This window comes from Quercus lobata, chromosome 11, assembly GCF_001633185.2.
Source record: "Quercus lobata isolate SW786 chromosome 11, ValleyOak3.0 Primary Assembly, whole genome shotgun sequence".
In the NCBI taxonomy this organism is placed as follows: Eukaryota; Viridiplantae; Streptophyta; class Magnoliopsida; order Fagales; family Fagaceae; genus Quercus; species Quercus lobata.
Genome location: NC_044914.1, coordinates 33,751,109 through 33,765,883, shown reverse-complemented (window position 1 = coordinate 33,765,883; position 14,775 = coordinate 33,751,109). Strand labels below are relative to the sequence as shown.

The 14,775-nt window shown below is 34.2% G+C and overlaps 1 protein-coding gene across 1 annotated transcript; it reads left to right on the top strand.

Annotated features, from left to right (window-relative positions):
• Positions 1 to 12,061: 12,061 nt before the first annotated feature.
• On the top strand, positions 12,062 to 13,000 carry LOC115966750. Its single transcript, XM_031085918.1, has one exon. The coding sequence runs from the start codon at positions 12,062 to 12,064 to the stop codon at positions 12,998 to 13,000; it is 939 nt and encodes a 312-aa protein (XP_030941778.1).
• Positions 13,001 to 14,775: the final 1,775 nt, after the last annotated feature.

The following is a 14,775-nucleotide window of genomic DNA, read 5'->3' as shown; positions in this document are numbered from 1 at the left end:
CTGACCACTTATTTTGAGTACTATATTTAATTCATTAATTTATATAATTTATTTATCTATAATAGCAATAAGTAATAATAATATATTTATTATTATTATTATTATTATATATGTGGTGCATAGTTCCGATAGTCAATTTGGAACAAAATTCAAAACTTTGATTTGATATCAATAGGGGATAGAAGAACTTGGTTATTCAAATAATTTTCTTGTATTTTTTATATTTGTTTGGAGATAAAGAAAATAAAGGTAAGAGTTAATAGTATGGACTTTTTTTACATGAACTTTAAAATATAAGGACTAAAATGAAACATTAAAAGATTGTGATCTTTTTTAATAATTCGGATAGTTGAATGAGGTTTTTATTTATTTATTACTATTATTGTGGGGCCCAATGATTTATGGGCCAAAGCCCATTTGCCCGTAGGAAGTCAGAAGGTCCGAGCCGAGGAGAATCATGGCCCAAGCCCTATGGCAGAGCACTAGGTAGTCTTGGGATCCAGCCGAGGACAATCCAGTCCTCGGCAGATCCAAAATCCCACCGAAAAAGAGGGGTAAAAGTAGGAATAGGGTCAAACTTAAAAGAGAATCTAAGAATATCCGGGAAAGCTGCTCCTATTGCCATTTAATGCCCTGCCCCTGACAGAGCCGTACTCTTCAGCTTTATCAACCATCTCCAACAATTCCGGGATTGGACTGATGGGACAAATGTCAGTCTTGTAAAGGCTGACCCTACACGTGGACGAAGGACATCGAACGCAGGCGGGTATAAAAGAAGAAGTAAGTGAATCTGGTGGGGGGGCCCCGAATCCTAGGGAAAAAAGAGAAAGACTCTATGAATGAGAACGCCGGAACAATCCATGCACAGAATAGAGAAAGCTCTCCGTTGAGTAGCCGGGATAGGACCTCAAGGGTCCTCGGATCAAGTCCGAGGAGCCCATTCCCAGAAGATGCATCGTTGTGGGGCTTTAACGTTCAGGCCCAGTCCATTTTTTCACAGGAATCTTTCTAAAATCCAGACCGGAACACCGCCCTGTGAACAAGGCCAGGCTTTTCAAGCCCACTCTCTACAAATCATATTGTGAGGGATCTTTCATGCGCGAGCCCAACAACTTTATTGGGCCGCCAAAAGAATCGTGTCCTTACAATTATTATAGTTGAAATCATTTTTTTATAGCCGGTCAAAAATAATGGTTAGCTAATGTTCTAAGAGCACATGTTATGAACTGTAATGCATGTTTTTCAAAAAGAAAAAATACATGCGTTAATAATTAAATGGTTTGCACACAAATTTTTTGTGGATATATATATTCTTGATATTTGTGTGTAAGTTCGACCTTTTTAAAAAAAAATATATATATAAAATATCATTTTTTAAAAGTATTAAAAATATGTTTTAAAAGCATTCACATCAATTAATGCAAAAATTCATGTTTATTTTAACATAAGAACCTATAATTTCCATTTTATACAACCACTTTTTGAAACATTTACATCATATTATTTGTTCTATATTATATTTCAATAATAATATTCATTCTTCATTTATTTTTTCACTATTATTTCTATTTTTTTCTATTGGTTTTCCTTTGAGAGAGAGAGAGAGAGAGAGAAATGAATAAAATATTGACATGCACATGATCAATAGCAGTGTATATTTACACGATTACTGTAATTAAAGTGTTGATTTGTACAATTTTACATATACTAATATAGGTGATTTTTGGAATTTAATGTTCAAAATTTATCTTTTAAGCTATTATGTATTGATTGATGCAAACTTTATCCTTTAATCGAAATAGATGAGTAACAAAAGAAGACAAAAACCAAGGGGGGAAAGAAAAACCATTTGAACGTCGCAACACAAGAACTTTTTGGTCTACACCTTTGTTCCATTTTCTCTCTCTAATTTTATTTCCGATTTGGGGAAAAAACATTTTGGTGAGGCCGGTAGAAAAGAAAGTCAGAAAACACTTAAGCCCTACTAATTTAAAATCACTCCAATTAAACACAAAAATAAATAAATAAATAATTTTCTCTCTCACTTTTCCCCCATTTTCCATCCCCTCAAATCACCCCGGTGTACAAGTCCTACCTTTCGTCACAAAATCCATATCACTTTGTTCCTGGTTAAAAAGTAGTGTTAAGAAAACTTTATAGCAAATTAAAAAGTAATATAAAAAGAAGAAAGAACTATACTAGCTGGTCAAAAATTAATACCATTCAAAATAACACAGAAGCATAACTAGAACCCATAGTGATAGCATCATGAAACCACTATTTCCTTTGGTCCAAAAGCAAGTTAAAAATAACTTAAAACCGGAGAAAGTGAAAGTGTGAAACAGGGATTGAGATTAGTTATGTATGCAATTTAGATTGAGAGTGGTAAGAAACAACTTTCAATCTCAATCATTGAATAAAATAAGTGAAAACAAGTTTTAAAAGTGAGAATAATGAAATATTTATGTGAGAAAGAAAGAGAGAAAAACAGTCAAATTTTTCATATGCCAAAGTGAGTAAAACAAAATTCCTTGCAAATATCGTGTGTGACTGCAACTGAAGTGAATGAAACATCAAACACGGTATTCACTATTTACCAAAGTAAAAGATGCAATGAATGAAGGTTTCTTAGAAATTTCCTATATACGAGTGATAAAGCCCAAACGTTGTGCACACTCTGCTGGGGAAAAGAAGGATTGAAAATTTCCACCCTTCTTTTATAATTTTTTTTACTAAATATATTGTAAAACAACAAAATATAAAAATTAAAATAAATTGTTTTCTTTTTTTGCTAAAATTCTGCAAAATTAATAAAAGCAAAAAGTCGTTTTTTTTTTTTTTTTGCTAAAATACTGTTAAAAACAAGTTATTTTCCGTATTTCTTCAATAGCTACTTGATCGGTCTTTGATTGATAGTTGATCAATCGAGCACTCTATTATGTGAACTGAAATATTAGGTTCATGGCATTGATTGGATTCCTGATTAAATTTAAACGCTAGTCAATCGGTTGAGTATAAAAAAATAAAAACTAAAAACTAAAAGCTAAATATATATAATAAAAAATAAAAAAACTCATAAATACACGAATCCTAGAGTCTTTTGGGTAAAAATTGCAAAATTGAAAGTTAATTTGCATTATAGTTACTGTTCGAAGTTAATTGGGAAAGTGAGGAGAGAGACTGAATTTCGGCAATGGCGTTGCCGAAATTCAGCCAAAAAAGCAAGAGAGAGAATAATGTTACCGAAATTCGTCCAGGAAGCAGGAGAGAGGAGAGAGAATAAGAAAAAAGTAGGAGAGAGGAGAGAGAATAACCATTGCCGAAATTGTGGAGAAAATTTTTTTTTTTTTTTTTTCCCACAATTTCTGCAATGGCATTACCGAAATTGTGGGAAAAATAATTTTTTTTTTTCCCCACAATTTCGGTCATGCCATTGCCGAAATTGTTGGGGAAAATTTTTTTTTTTCTCCACAATTTCGGTAATGCCATTGACGAAAATGTGGGAAAAAAAAAAAAAAAATTGGGGAAAAAAATTTCCCCTATTTGGATTACGGCAATAGCATTGCCGAAAATGTGAAAAAAAGAAAAAAAAAAGGAGAAAAGGATTACGGCAATGGGATTGCCGAAATAGGGAAAAAAAATTTCACCTGTTTTCGTAAATGTAAATAAAAAATAAAAAATTAAAAAATTAAAAAAAAAAAGAAAAAGAGAAAAGGATTACGGCAATTCCATTGCCGTAATAGGAGGAAATATCTATTTCAGCAATAGCGTTGCCGTAAATGTAAATAAATAAATAAATAAAAAGAAATTGGGGAAAAATTTGAAAAAATAATTTTCCCTATTTCAGCAATAGCGTTGCCGTAAATGTAAATAAATAAATAAAAAGAGAAAACAGCAATGGGATTGCCGAAATTGAGAAAAAATTAAATAATTTTCCCCTATTTCGGCAATAACGTTACCGTAAATGTAAATAAATAAATAAATAAATAAAAAAGAGAAAACAGCAATGGGATTGCCGAAAATGTGGGGAAAAAAAAAAATTTTCCCAAACAATTTCGGCAATGGCATTGCCGAAATTGTTTGGGAAAAAAATTATTTTTTTTTCCCCACAATTTCGGCAATGGCATTGCCGAAATTGTTGGGGAAAAATTTTTTTTTTTCCCCCACAATTTCGGTAATCCCAGTTCTTTTTTTTTTATTTTTTTATTTTTTTTACATTTACGGCAACGCTATTGCCGAAATAGGGGGAAATTATTTAATTTTTCCTTAATTTCGGCAGTGCCATTGCTGAAATTGTGGGAAAGAAAGGAAAAAAGGATTACGGCAATAGCGTTGCCGTAAATATGAGAAAAAAGAAAAGAAAAGAAAAGTACAAAAGGATTAAAAATAAAAAGGAGAGAAAACGGCAATTGGATTGCCGAAAATGTGGGAAAAAATAATTTCCCAATTTCGGCAGTGCCATTGCTGAAATTGTGGGAAAAAAAAAGAAGAAAAATTGTGGTAATGGTATTGTCGAAATAGGGGGAAAAAATTTGTGACAAATTAATTGTGGCAATGGTATTGTCGAAATAGGAAAAAAAATTTTGTGACAATCTAATTGCCGAAAATGTGAGAAAAAAAGAATTGTGGCAATGGTATTGCCGAAATAGAGGAGAGAGATATAAAAAAAGTACGCATATTATTCTTTCAATATATTTTTGACTGAACCAGTTTGGTTTGTCACGTTCTTTTAGAAATAGATAAGGATAAGGATAGATTCAAGTACACTTTTTCTAAAGTGCACGCTGTAAACAAAAACAAAAAAAAAAAGTACATAGATTCTTATAGAACGAAAAAATGACTGATGTGCACGCTGTAAACAAAAAAAACAAAGAAAGTACGGATTCTTACCATAGAAAAGAAAAAATGATTGATGTGCACACTATAAACCAAAAAAAGTAAAGAAAGTACCTAGATTCTTACAATATAGAAGAAAAAAATTATTGATGTGTACACAGTAAACCAAAAAAGCAAAGAAAGTACATATATTCTTACACTACGGAAAAAAAAATGATTGATGTGCACGCTTTAAAAAAAAAAACAAAGAAAGTACATAGATTCTTACAGTGGACTTTCCTTCGTTGTAAACAAAAAAAAGCAAAGAAAGTAAACCAAAAAAGACAAAGATTCAATCAACCAATCACCTCAACTCCTCATCTCATTTGATTTTTATTCTCTGCAGAAAATATATTTTGCCACACGTAAATCTTTAACGTGATTCTTTTTTGTCTACTCCTCATCTCATCTCACCTCATCTCCATTCTTTTTTGTCTGCTCCTCGTCTCATCTGACTTATATTCTCTGCAGAAAATAAATGTTACCACGCCTAAATCTTTCTTTTTTGTCTTTTTATTATTCAATTGGTAATAAAAGAGAAGATAAGTGCGAAGTAGAATTGCATCTCATCACAATTCCTCAGGCTGCAAAGTTATTCTTTTACTTTGTTTCAGTGTGCCACAACTAAGGATTGTAAGGTTTTTGTTAATGTAAGTTTTTTTGCTTTGCTTATTAACTTATAGCTCTAGAAATTAACAAATTTATTATTATTGTATAAACATGTGCTTTGTAAATATTAGAAGCATTAACATTGTAAAATATTATGTATTGTTGTAATTGTAATTAATATTATTTGTATGCCTATGATTATGATAATTGTTGGTGTTGTTGTTGTTGTTCTTGTTGCTCTTGTTATTCAAATTTTAGATTAATGAATTATTTTTTATGGTTATCTGATTGTGTGTTTTTTTTTTTTTTTTGCAAGTATCACTCTATAATTCTCACTCTTTTAGTTGGCATCACAATTGTGGTAAGCATCTCAATTATAGTTAATACTAATTATTGTGTGTATGATTATTTTTGCTAAAACTATTAATATTATTATTATTATTATTATTATTAAAAATTTTGCTTCATAAATCCTTTATTTGAGTTTCTTTCAATTTTGTTGTAGATATATTTGAAATGGAGCAACAATACCACATCTCTAATGATGCAATGGAAGGCAATGTACGTTGCAAGATCCAAATTTATTAATGTCCTAATAATATATACAATTATTCAATTTACATGAAAATAATTTATACATTAGCAATATAACATTGTATATTTTTTTTTAAATAAAAATTCAGGTTTCCACCTTACGAGTGCGACCTCAATCGTTTGCACCCCTCCCGCAGTTAGGCGAGCGTATTGCCCCATATTTGCATCAATGTAGATTATACCATGTTACCCGCCTACCACATATAGATATTGATTGGAGTCTTATCACTTCTTTGGTAGAGCGATGGCAATGTAGTACCCATACATTTCACCTACCTAATTGTGAAATGACTATAACTCTACAGGATATAGCAATCCTTACAGGATTGCCTATTGATGGCAATGCAGTGTGCGGGCCAATAAATTTGACTTGGAGTACAGAATGTCATAATTTACTTGGGGTGACACCACTTGAAACAGCATTGAAATTTGGTGGCCTTAAAATAACATGGGTAAGGGATACATTCTCAAACCTACCAGAGGGTGCCAATGCTATAACAACCCAACAGCATGCTAGGGCATACATGTTTCAGGTTTTGGCTTTACTATTTGGAAATAAGAGCCAAAGTAGATTGCATTGCTGCTTTCTCAAGCGGTTAGACGACTTTGGTGTAGCTGGGGAATATAGCTGGGGTAGTGCTACACTAGCTTACCTTTATAAAGAGCTGTGTACTGCTGCTATTAAAAAAAGCACGGAGATTGCAGGTCCTGTTTTCATATTACAATTATGGGCGTGGGAGCATCTTCCATATCTGACCCCAATTCCAATAAATCCAACAAATTTAAATGGCGACGACCCATACGGTTGCAGGTATAATATTTACTTTTTATTTCTATACAATTTTGTAATCCTTGATACGTCCAAACCCTAAATATTGTATGACAATCATTAATTGTGTATAGGTGGGATACCAAAAGAACATTCACTCATACACCAACGCATGTTTTGCGTTCATACCGTTCTAATCACGATACACATAATAATAAACAGGTAATATATCACAATGCATCAATGGTTAATTTACTAGTTATATTATTGTCTTGATTGATTATAACATAGTTATTGTAATTGGAATTGCAGGTTGTTTGGACACCATACAATAACTATATGCATCCATGGTGTCTTGCAGAAAGAAATATATGGACTACAACAGCGCCATTGCTGTGCTTCCAAATTGTAGAGTATTACCACCCAGAAAGAGTCATGCAACAGTTTGGGTTGTTGCAAAGATGTCCAAGGTGGCCTACAGACAATTTGGATAAATCTGTGCATTGTGTAAAGTTGACAGGAAAGTCCACTGTCAATTGGAGAAGGCAGCATGACCAATACTACGAGCGTTGGAATATGCGAGCTGAACTTCTAGTTGGAGATGACCATTTTGATTCAAGTGTGGACTACGCAACATGGTACCAGCAAAATGGTCACCTATTCACAACACCAGAGGCGGCTGCCCATATATACCAGGTTATTATTTTAGCTTTTTCGATAATACTGCACTAATATTGATAACAAGTTATTTACACATCCAAATACTGCACTAATATTGATAACAAATTATTATTTTCACTTTTTCAATATTACTGCACTAATAAATGTTATTTTCCTTTTTCTGCGGCAGCAAACTGAGGTCAATAAAATGTTAAATTTAGCTGTTGCAAATCAACAGAGGAATGATCTCACAGCACAGCAAGTCCTTCCACCAATAGTAGAGGGCCTTACTCGACTGAAGTTATCAATGGAAGCAAATATTTCCTCCGTCCCTACTGAAAGGGTGACAAACTTCGGGCGACGACAAAGGCGCCAAGGAAGACAGCCGCAAACCTATACTGAAACCCACTCATCTACCTCTGCACAACGTGGACAATGCCGAAATGATGATGCCGGACCATCCACCTCCGCACAACACAATATGTACAGCTCTACCCAAGCTGGGCCATCAACATTTGCTGGTAATGAGCCAACCACCTTCAGTGAGTATAATCCAATTAATGTCAACGAGTATTGCATGAATTTATATCAACAAATTGGGTCATCCACTTCCATAGGACAAGGATTTGAGGGTTTGTTTAGCTATGACCATTATCCCCAACCTAATTCAACACCTCCCTCCTATCACCCATCGCCACCTCCATCTTATGCTGGGCAATACAATTATGGCCAAGATAGCCAGTACAACTATGATTTCTGCACACCACAACCTTCCCAACCACCCCCTCATGTTGGTGATTTTTGTACACCACAAAATACATGGGTATGTGCTCCAAACTCCGAAGAAGAGGCCTCTGTAACAGACTCTGAGGAAGATGCCTCAAATGAGGATAGTGGGGAAGATGCAGAAGATACCCAAGAGATGGAGGTGTCTTCAGATAATGAAGATGATGACTATGGTAATTATCAAACGGAGGTTGATATTAGAACACAGCCGAGGCGCATGGGGAGAAGTCCTGTGCAAGCACGAAGGTACCCACAACGAGAAAATAGGCATCCTCCATGTTGTGGAACGCAACAAAAATTGAATGTACCTCATCGTCGCAATCACTAGTCAATGTAAAATGACTGTTTATTAAAAATATATTAAAGTATTATCATTATTTATGCATCATTGTAGCAAAAAATATTATGCCTAAATAGTATACATAGCACATTATACTACTAACCGTAAGACCTTTGTGAAAACAAGAAATGTGTACATTTTTCCTTTGGTAAATCTTTTTTCCTTTGCATGATGGCTACTGTGGTGTACATTTTTATTTTCATTCTCCACAGCCTCTCTTCCAAACTCTCGTAAAAGTGTCAAAGACAAAAAAAAGTACATAGATTCTTATTCTCCACAGCCTCTCGTACATTGATTCTTATTCTAAAGTGCACGCTGTAAACAAAAACAAAAAAAAAAGTACATAGATTCTTATAGAAGAAAAAAATTTGACTGATGTGCACGTTGTAAAAAAAAAAAAAAAAAAAAAAAAAAAGTATACAGATTTCTTACAATAAAAAAGAAAAAATGATTGATATGCACACTATAAACCAAAAAAAAAAAGCAAAGAAAGTATATAGATTCTTACAATATAGAATAAAAAAATGATTGATGTGCATACTGTAAACAACAATAAAGTATATAGATTCTTACAATACCGAAAAAAAAAATTGATGTGTACACTGTAAACCCAAAAAAGCAAACAAAGTACATAGATTTTTACAATATAGAAGAAAAAAATTGATTGATGTGCACGCTGTTAACAAAAAAAAAAAAAAAGTAAAGAAAGTACATAGATTCTTACGTGCACGCTGTGAACAAAAAAAGCAAAGAAAGTAAAAAAAATAAAACAAAAAGTCAATCAACCAATCACTTCAACTCCTTATCTCATCTGGTTTGTGGCAATGGCATTGCCGAAATAGAGGAGAGAGATATAAAAAAAAAAAAAAAGTACGCATATGAAAAAAAGTACCCTATAAGGATAGATTCAAGTACAATGGCATTGCAGTGGCATTGCAGAGATTCTTTCAGTATTTGTGACATTGCAGAGATTCTTTCAGTACTTTTTTGACCGAAGGAGTTTTGTTTGTCATGTTCTTTTATGGTAAAAGTACCCTATAATGTCATTGAATTTAACTGATATGAAACTTGCATCCTATTTAAACAGTACTAATGTCACTGAAATTTCCACCGTTCTTATTTTCTACTCTTTTTCCCCTATAAATTCCATCAACCTTCTTCTTCACTCTTGTTCCCCTCATAATTTTACCAACCATTTTCAAATCATGCGTGCCATATATTCTACAAACAACTATAAGTAACAACACTTGCAAATATCTATCCGTTCGTTATCTCTTAGAAGGTGAGTTATATTTCTTAAGTAGTTACTTTTCTTTTATAATATTCATGTTGATATGTTTTAGGGACATAGCTAAGCATGGAAATCTTTTTTTTGTTAAATTATTTGTTCATGCAAATCTTGTTTCTGTATTATGTGTTTTGCAACATGAACTGATTTGTATGATATGTTTTAAATTATTTATCCATGAATTATTGCCTAAATTTCAAAATTGACGTATATTTCCTTAAAGAAATACTTAGTTTGTTAGCCTATAATATACACGTATGTTTAATACTATTATTATCAGTGAATATTTTTAATGGATTACCTTCTTGTATTGCATTGTAATGGTTGTGTTGTGTTAATTTATTAATACTATTATTATGCTTTACTGTAGATGGCAGAAAAGTTGTTCATTTTTCTCATCCATTCCGGTGGAATAATTAAACATGGAGAAAATGGGGTTTATTACGAAGGGCCACCTCCTTCTATGCTTCCATTAAGCCGGGGTGTTACATTTGAAGATTTATGTGATAGAGTAGCATCCACGCTTCATATAAATAGAGAAGATTCAAAATTGACTATTTGGTATAGATTTCCATTTCAATGTCATCCACATCCTGTGACTTACCAGCAAGTTTTGGTAGCAGATGATAATGGTGTCAATGCAATATTCGATATGTTAGACCGCCAATATGGATTTGTAGGTGCAGAGTTATACGTGGGTGTAGAGCCTATAAGAAGCCACCGAGATGTTTTCCCCATTCGATATGCCAATGAAGGACCGAGTGCATCGTTTAACTATTCACATGGCGGGCACTTCCATGATCCATATGCCACTCATATTGGTCATTATTCTCAAGATGCGGCTCATTCTCCAATCAACATTGGCAGTGCTAACTATCATTCTCCATATACCCATGTTGCAACTGAGGACGAACATGTTCCTTCTCGGCCAATTTCCAACAGTGATGCTGACTATGATAATCCAACTGAGCATGTCACACAAGAGACTACTTGTTTTGAGTTTGAAGCTCAGTATGACCAAACCGCCTCTCAGAGAGCTGCTAATGATCCTAATGATACACATCGCATAGCTGCTACTACTGAAAATGCGGTCCATACATTATCAGAAAGGATGCGGACTATGGATAGTGATGACCAACTTAATGACGATGAGGTCCTTGATGATATTGGAGATGAACAGGAGCCTCCAAATGAAGGTAATCATGAAAGCAGTCCAACTATGGGAGTCCATCAACCTTCATCACTAAGCTTTTCACAGAACACGTGGGATAATATAATTGATCCAACCCCACCATTTGAAAAGCCCATTCAGAGTATTTGGGACCCTACCCAAGAGTTTTATGTGGGCTTGTTTTTTTCCGATAAGGATGAACTACAAGCTGCTGTTAAACGCTATCACATCAAGAGGAACCAAACATTTTGTGTAAGAGAGTCAGATCCAGAATGTTGGTCTGTAAGGTGCAAAAATTGTTCTTGGCGTCTTCGAGCATGCTTCCGGGCTACATATGGGTTGTTTGAGGTTAGGAAGTACAATGGTCCACACACATGTACAGAGTCTACGCTCACACAAGATCACGAGCAATTAGACATCCATGTTATTGAGAAAGAGTTGAGGGATGTTGTCAAAAATGATCCAACCATAAAGATTGCTTCACTTCAACAGACTCTTTACAATAAGTACCAATACAGGCCTTCTTATTTCAAGGTGTGGGAGGCAAAAGAGAAAGCAATTGGTAGAGCGTTTGGTGATTGGGACAAATCTTACCAATTATTGCCAAAATGGTTGAAAGCTTTGACTGATTCAAACCCGGACAGCAGGGTTATTTGGAGAACAATACCTGCTACTATGCCAGGCTGTGCAATATTCGAGAGAGTGTTCTGGGCTTTTGGTCCATCAATTGAAGGTTTTCAACATTGTAGGCCAGTGATTAGTATAGATGGAACTTTCCTATATGGTAAGTATAAAGGTACGTTACTAATTGCATCAACTTAGGATGGTGACAACAGACTTTTTCCACTTGCCTTTGCCATTGTGGAGAAGGAAACTGATGATAGCTGGTATTGGTTTTTGCGTTGTATTCAGATTAATGTCACTAATCGAGAAGGGTTATGTGTCATATCTGATCGTCATCCTGGTATAATGGCAGCGATACGGACTATATGTCAATCGACACGTTGGTATCATCGTTTTTGCCTTCGCCATGTGGCTAGCAATTTCAATCAACAAATTGGGAATAAAAACTTGAAGGCTATGGTAATGTGGGCAGGCATGGAGAATCAGTTACGAAAGTATCAAATCACCAGGGATAGAATTACTCAATTAAGTGCAGATGGTGAGAAGTATTTAAGGGAAATGCCGGTAGAAAAGTGGACGTTAGCATACGATGGTGGACATCGTTATGGGGCAATGACCACAAACTTGTCTGAAAGCTTCAATGGAATTCTAAAGAGTGCTAGAAATCTGCCCATAACTGCATTAGTTGAACTTACATACTATCGTTGTGTCGCCTACTTTGCCGATCGGTATACTAAGGCATGTGCAGAGGTTACTGCCGGTGAACGCATTACGGCCTATGCAAAGAATAAATTCAATAAATGGGAAAAAAAGGCACCAAAGCATTCAGTTACGGTGTTCAGTCATGAAGATGGTCTGTTTGAAGTCAGAACACCAATAAACCCTAACTCTGCATATAGGGGTAATCATCGTCATGAGGTAAATTTGAGGCAGAACACTTGTAGTTGTCAAAAATGGCAGGTTTATAAGATTCCGTGCTCACATGTCATTACTGTGTGTAAATATCAAGGCATCTCTGCAATGCGATATATCGACCGTTGCTACCATTTGGAAGAACAAATTGCTTGTTATGCACCTAGATTTCGCATAGTTCCGGACAGTGTACATTGGAATGAGCCTAATTTCCCGGTCTTGTATCCTAATGTCAAGCTGCGCCGTGAAAAAGGTCGACCAAGAACAACTCGGCTTCGAAATGAAATGGACGAAGGGGCAGAGCATCAACCAAGGCCATTGTGCAGTCTTTGTAGGCAAGAAGGCCATAATAGAAGAACATGCCCCACTTGAACTGTGGCTGGCTCCACTAGTGGCTAAACTGAATGACACAACATAAGTATTCAATCTACTTCAGTGGATTGGTTGGACTGTTGTTTTTTTTTTTTTTTTAATTATGTTTTTAGGAGTTGGACCATATTGTTAGTTTGTATTATTTGAAAGAACATGGTACTAATTCCATATGCTATGATGTTTTCTAGCACTGCAAGTTAGATTTGGGTGTACGTTTATTTATTTTGTGTCTGTGTGTGTCTATATATATATATTGTGCATTATAGTTTAGGGTTTCAATAACACCTTATAGTGTGCACATCAATATATATTGTGCACATCAAAAATCTGTATACTTTCTTTGTTTTTTTTGTTTACAGCGTGCACATCAGTCATTTTTTCCTTCTATACGGATCTATGTACTTCCCTTCTCTTTTATTACCAATTGAACAATAAAAAGACAAAAAGAAAGATTTAGATGTGATAAAATTTATTTTCTGCAGAGAATATAAGTCAGATGAGACGAGGAGCAGACAAAAAAGAATGGAGATGAGGTGAGATGAGATGAGGAGTAGACAAAAAAGAATCACGTTAAAGATTTACGTGTGGCAAAATATATTTTCTGCAGAGAATAAAAATCAAATGAGATGAGGAGTTGAGGTGATTGGTTGATTGAATCTTTGTCTTTTTTGGTTTACTTTCTTTAATTTTTTTTGTTTACAACGAAGGAAAGTCCACTGTAAGAATCTATGTACTTTCTTTGTTTTTTTTTTTAAAGCGTGCACATCAATCATTTTTTTTTCCGTAGTGTAAGAATATATGTACTTTCTTTGCTTTTTTGGTTTACTGTGTACACATCAATAATTTTTTTCTTCTATATTGTAAGAATCTAGGTACTTTCTTTACTTTTTTTGGTTTATAGTGTGCACATCAATCATTTTTTCTTTTCTATGGTAAGAATCCGTACTTTCTTTGTTTTTTTTGTTTACAGCGTGCACATCAGTCATTTTTTCGTTCTATAAGAATCTATGTACTTTTTTTTTTTTGTTTTTGTTTACAGCGTGCACTTTAGAAAAAGTGTACTTGAATCTATCCTTATCTATTTCTAAAAGAACGTGACAAACCAAACTGGTTCAGTCAAAAATATATTGAAAGAATAATATGCGTACTTTTTTTATATCTCTCTCCTCTATTTCGGCAATACCATTGCCACAATTCTTTTTTTCTCACATTTTCGGCAATTAGATTGTCACAAAATTTTTTTTCCTATTTCGACAATACCATTGCCACAATTAATTTGTCACAAATTTTTTCCCCCTATTTCGACAATACCATTACCACAATTTTTCTTCTTTTTTTTTCCCACAATTTCAGCAATGGCACTGCCGAAATTGGGAAATTATTTTTTCCCACATTTTCGGCAATCCAATTGCCGTTTTCTCTCCTTTTTATTTTTAATCCTTTTGTACTTTTCTTTTCTTTTCTTTTTTCTCATATTTACGGCAACGCTATTGCCGTAATCCTTTTTTCCTTTCTTTCCCACAATTTCAGCAATGGCACTGCCGAAATTAAGGAAAAATTAAATAATTTCCCCCTATTTCGGCAATAGCGTTGCCGTAAATGTAAAAAAAATAAAAAAATAAAAAAAAAAGAACTGGGATTACCGAAATTGTGGGGGAAAAAAAAAAATTTTTCCCCAACAATTTCGGCAATGCCATTGCCGAAATTGTGGGGAAAAAAAAATAATTTTTTTCCCAAACAATTTCGGCAATGCCATTGCCGAAATTGTTTGGGAA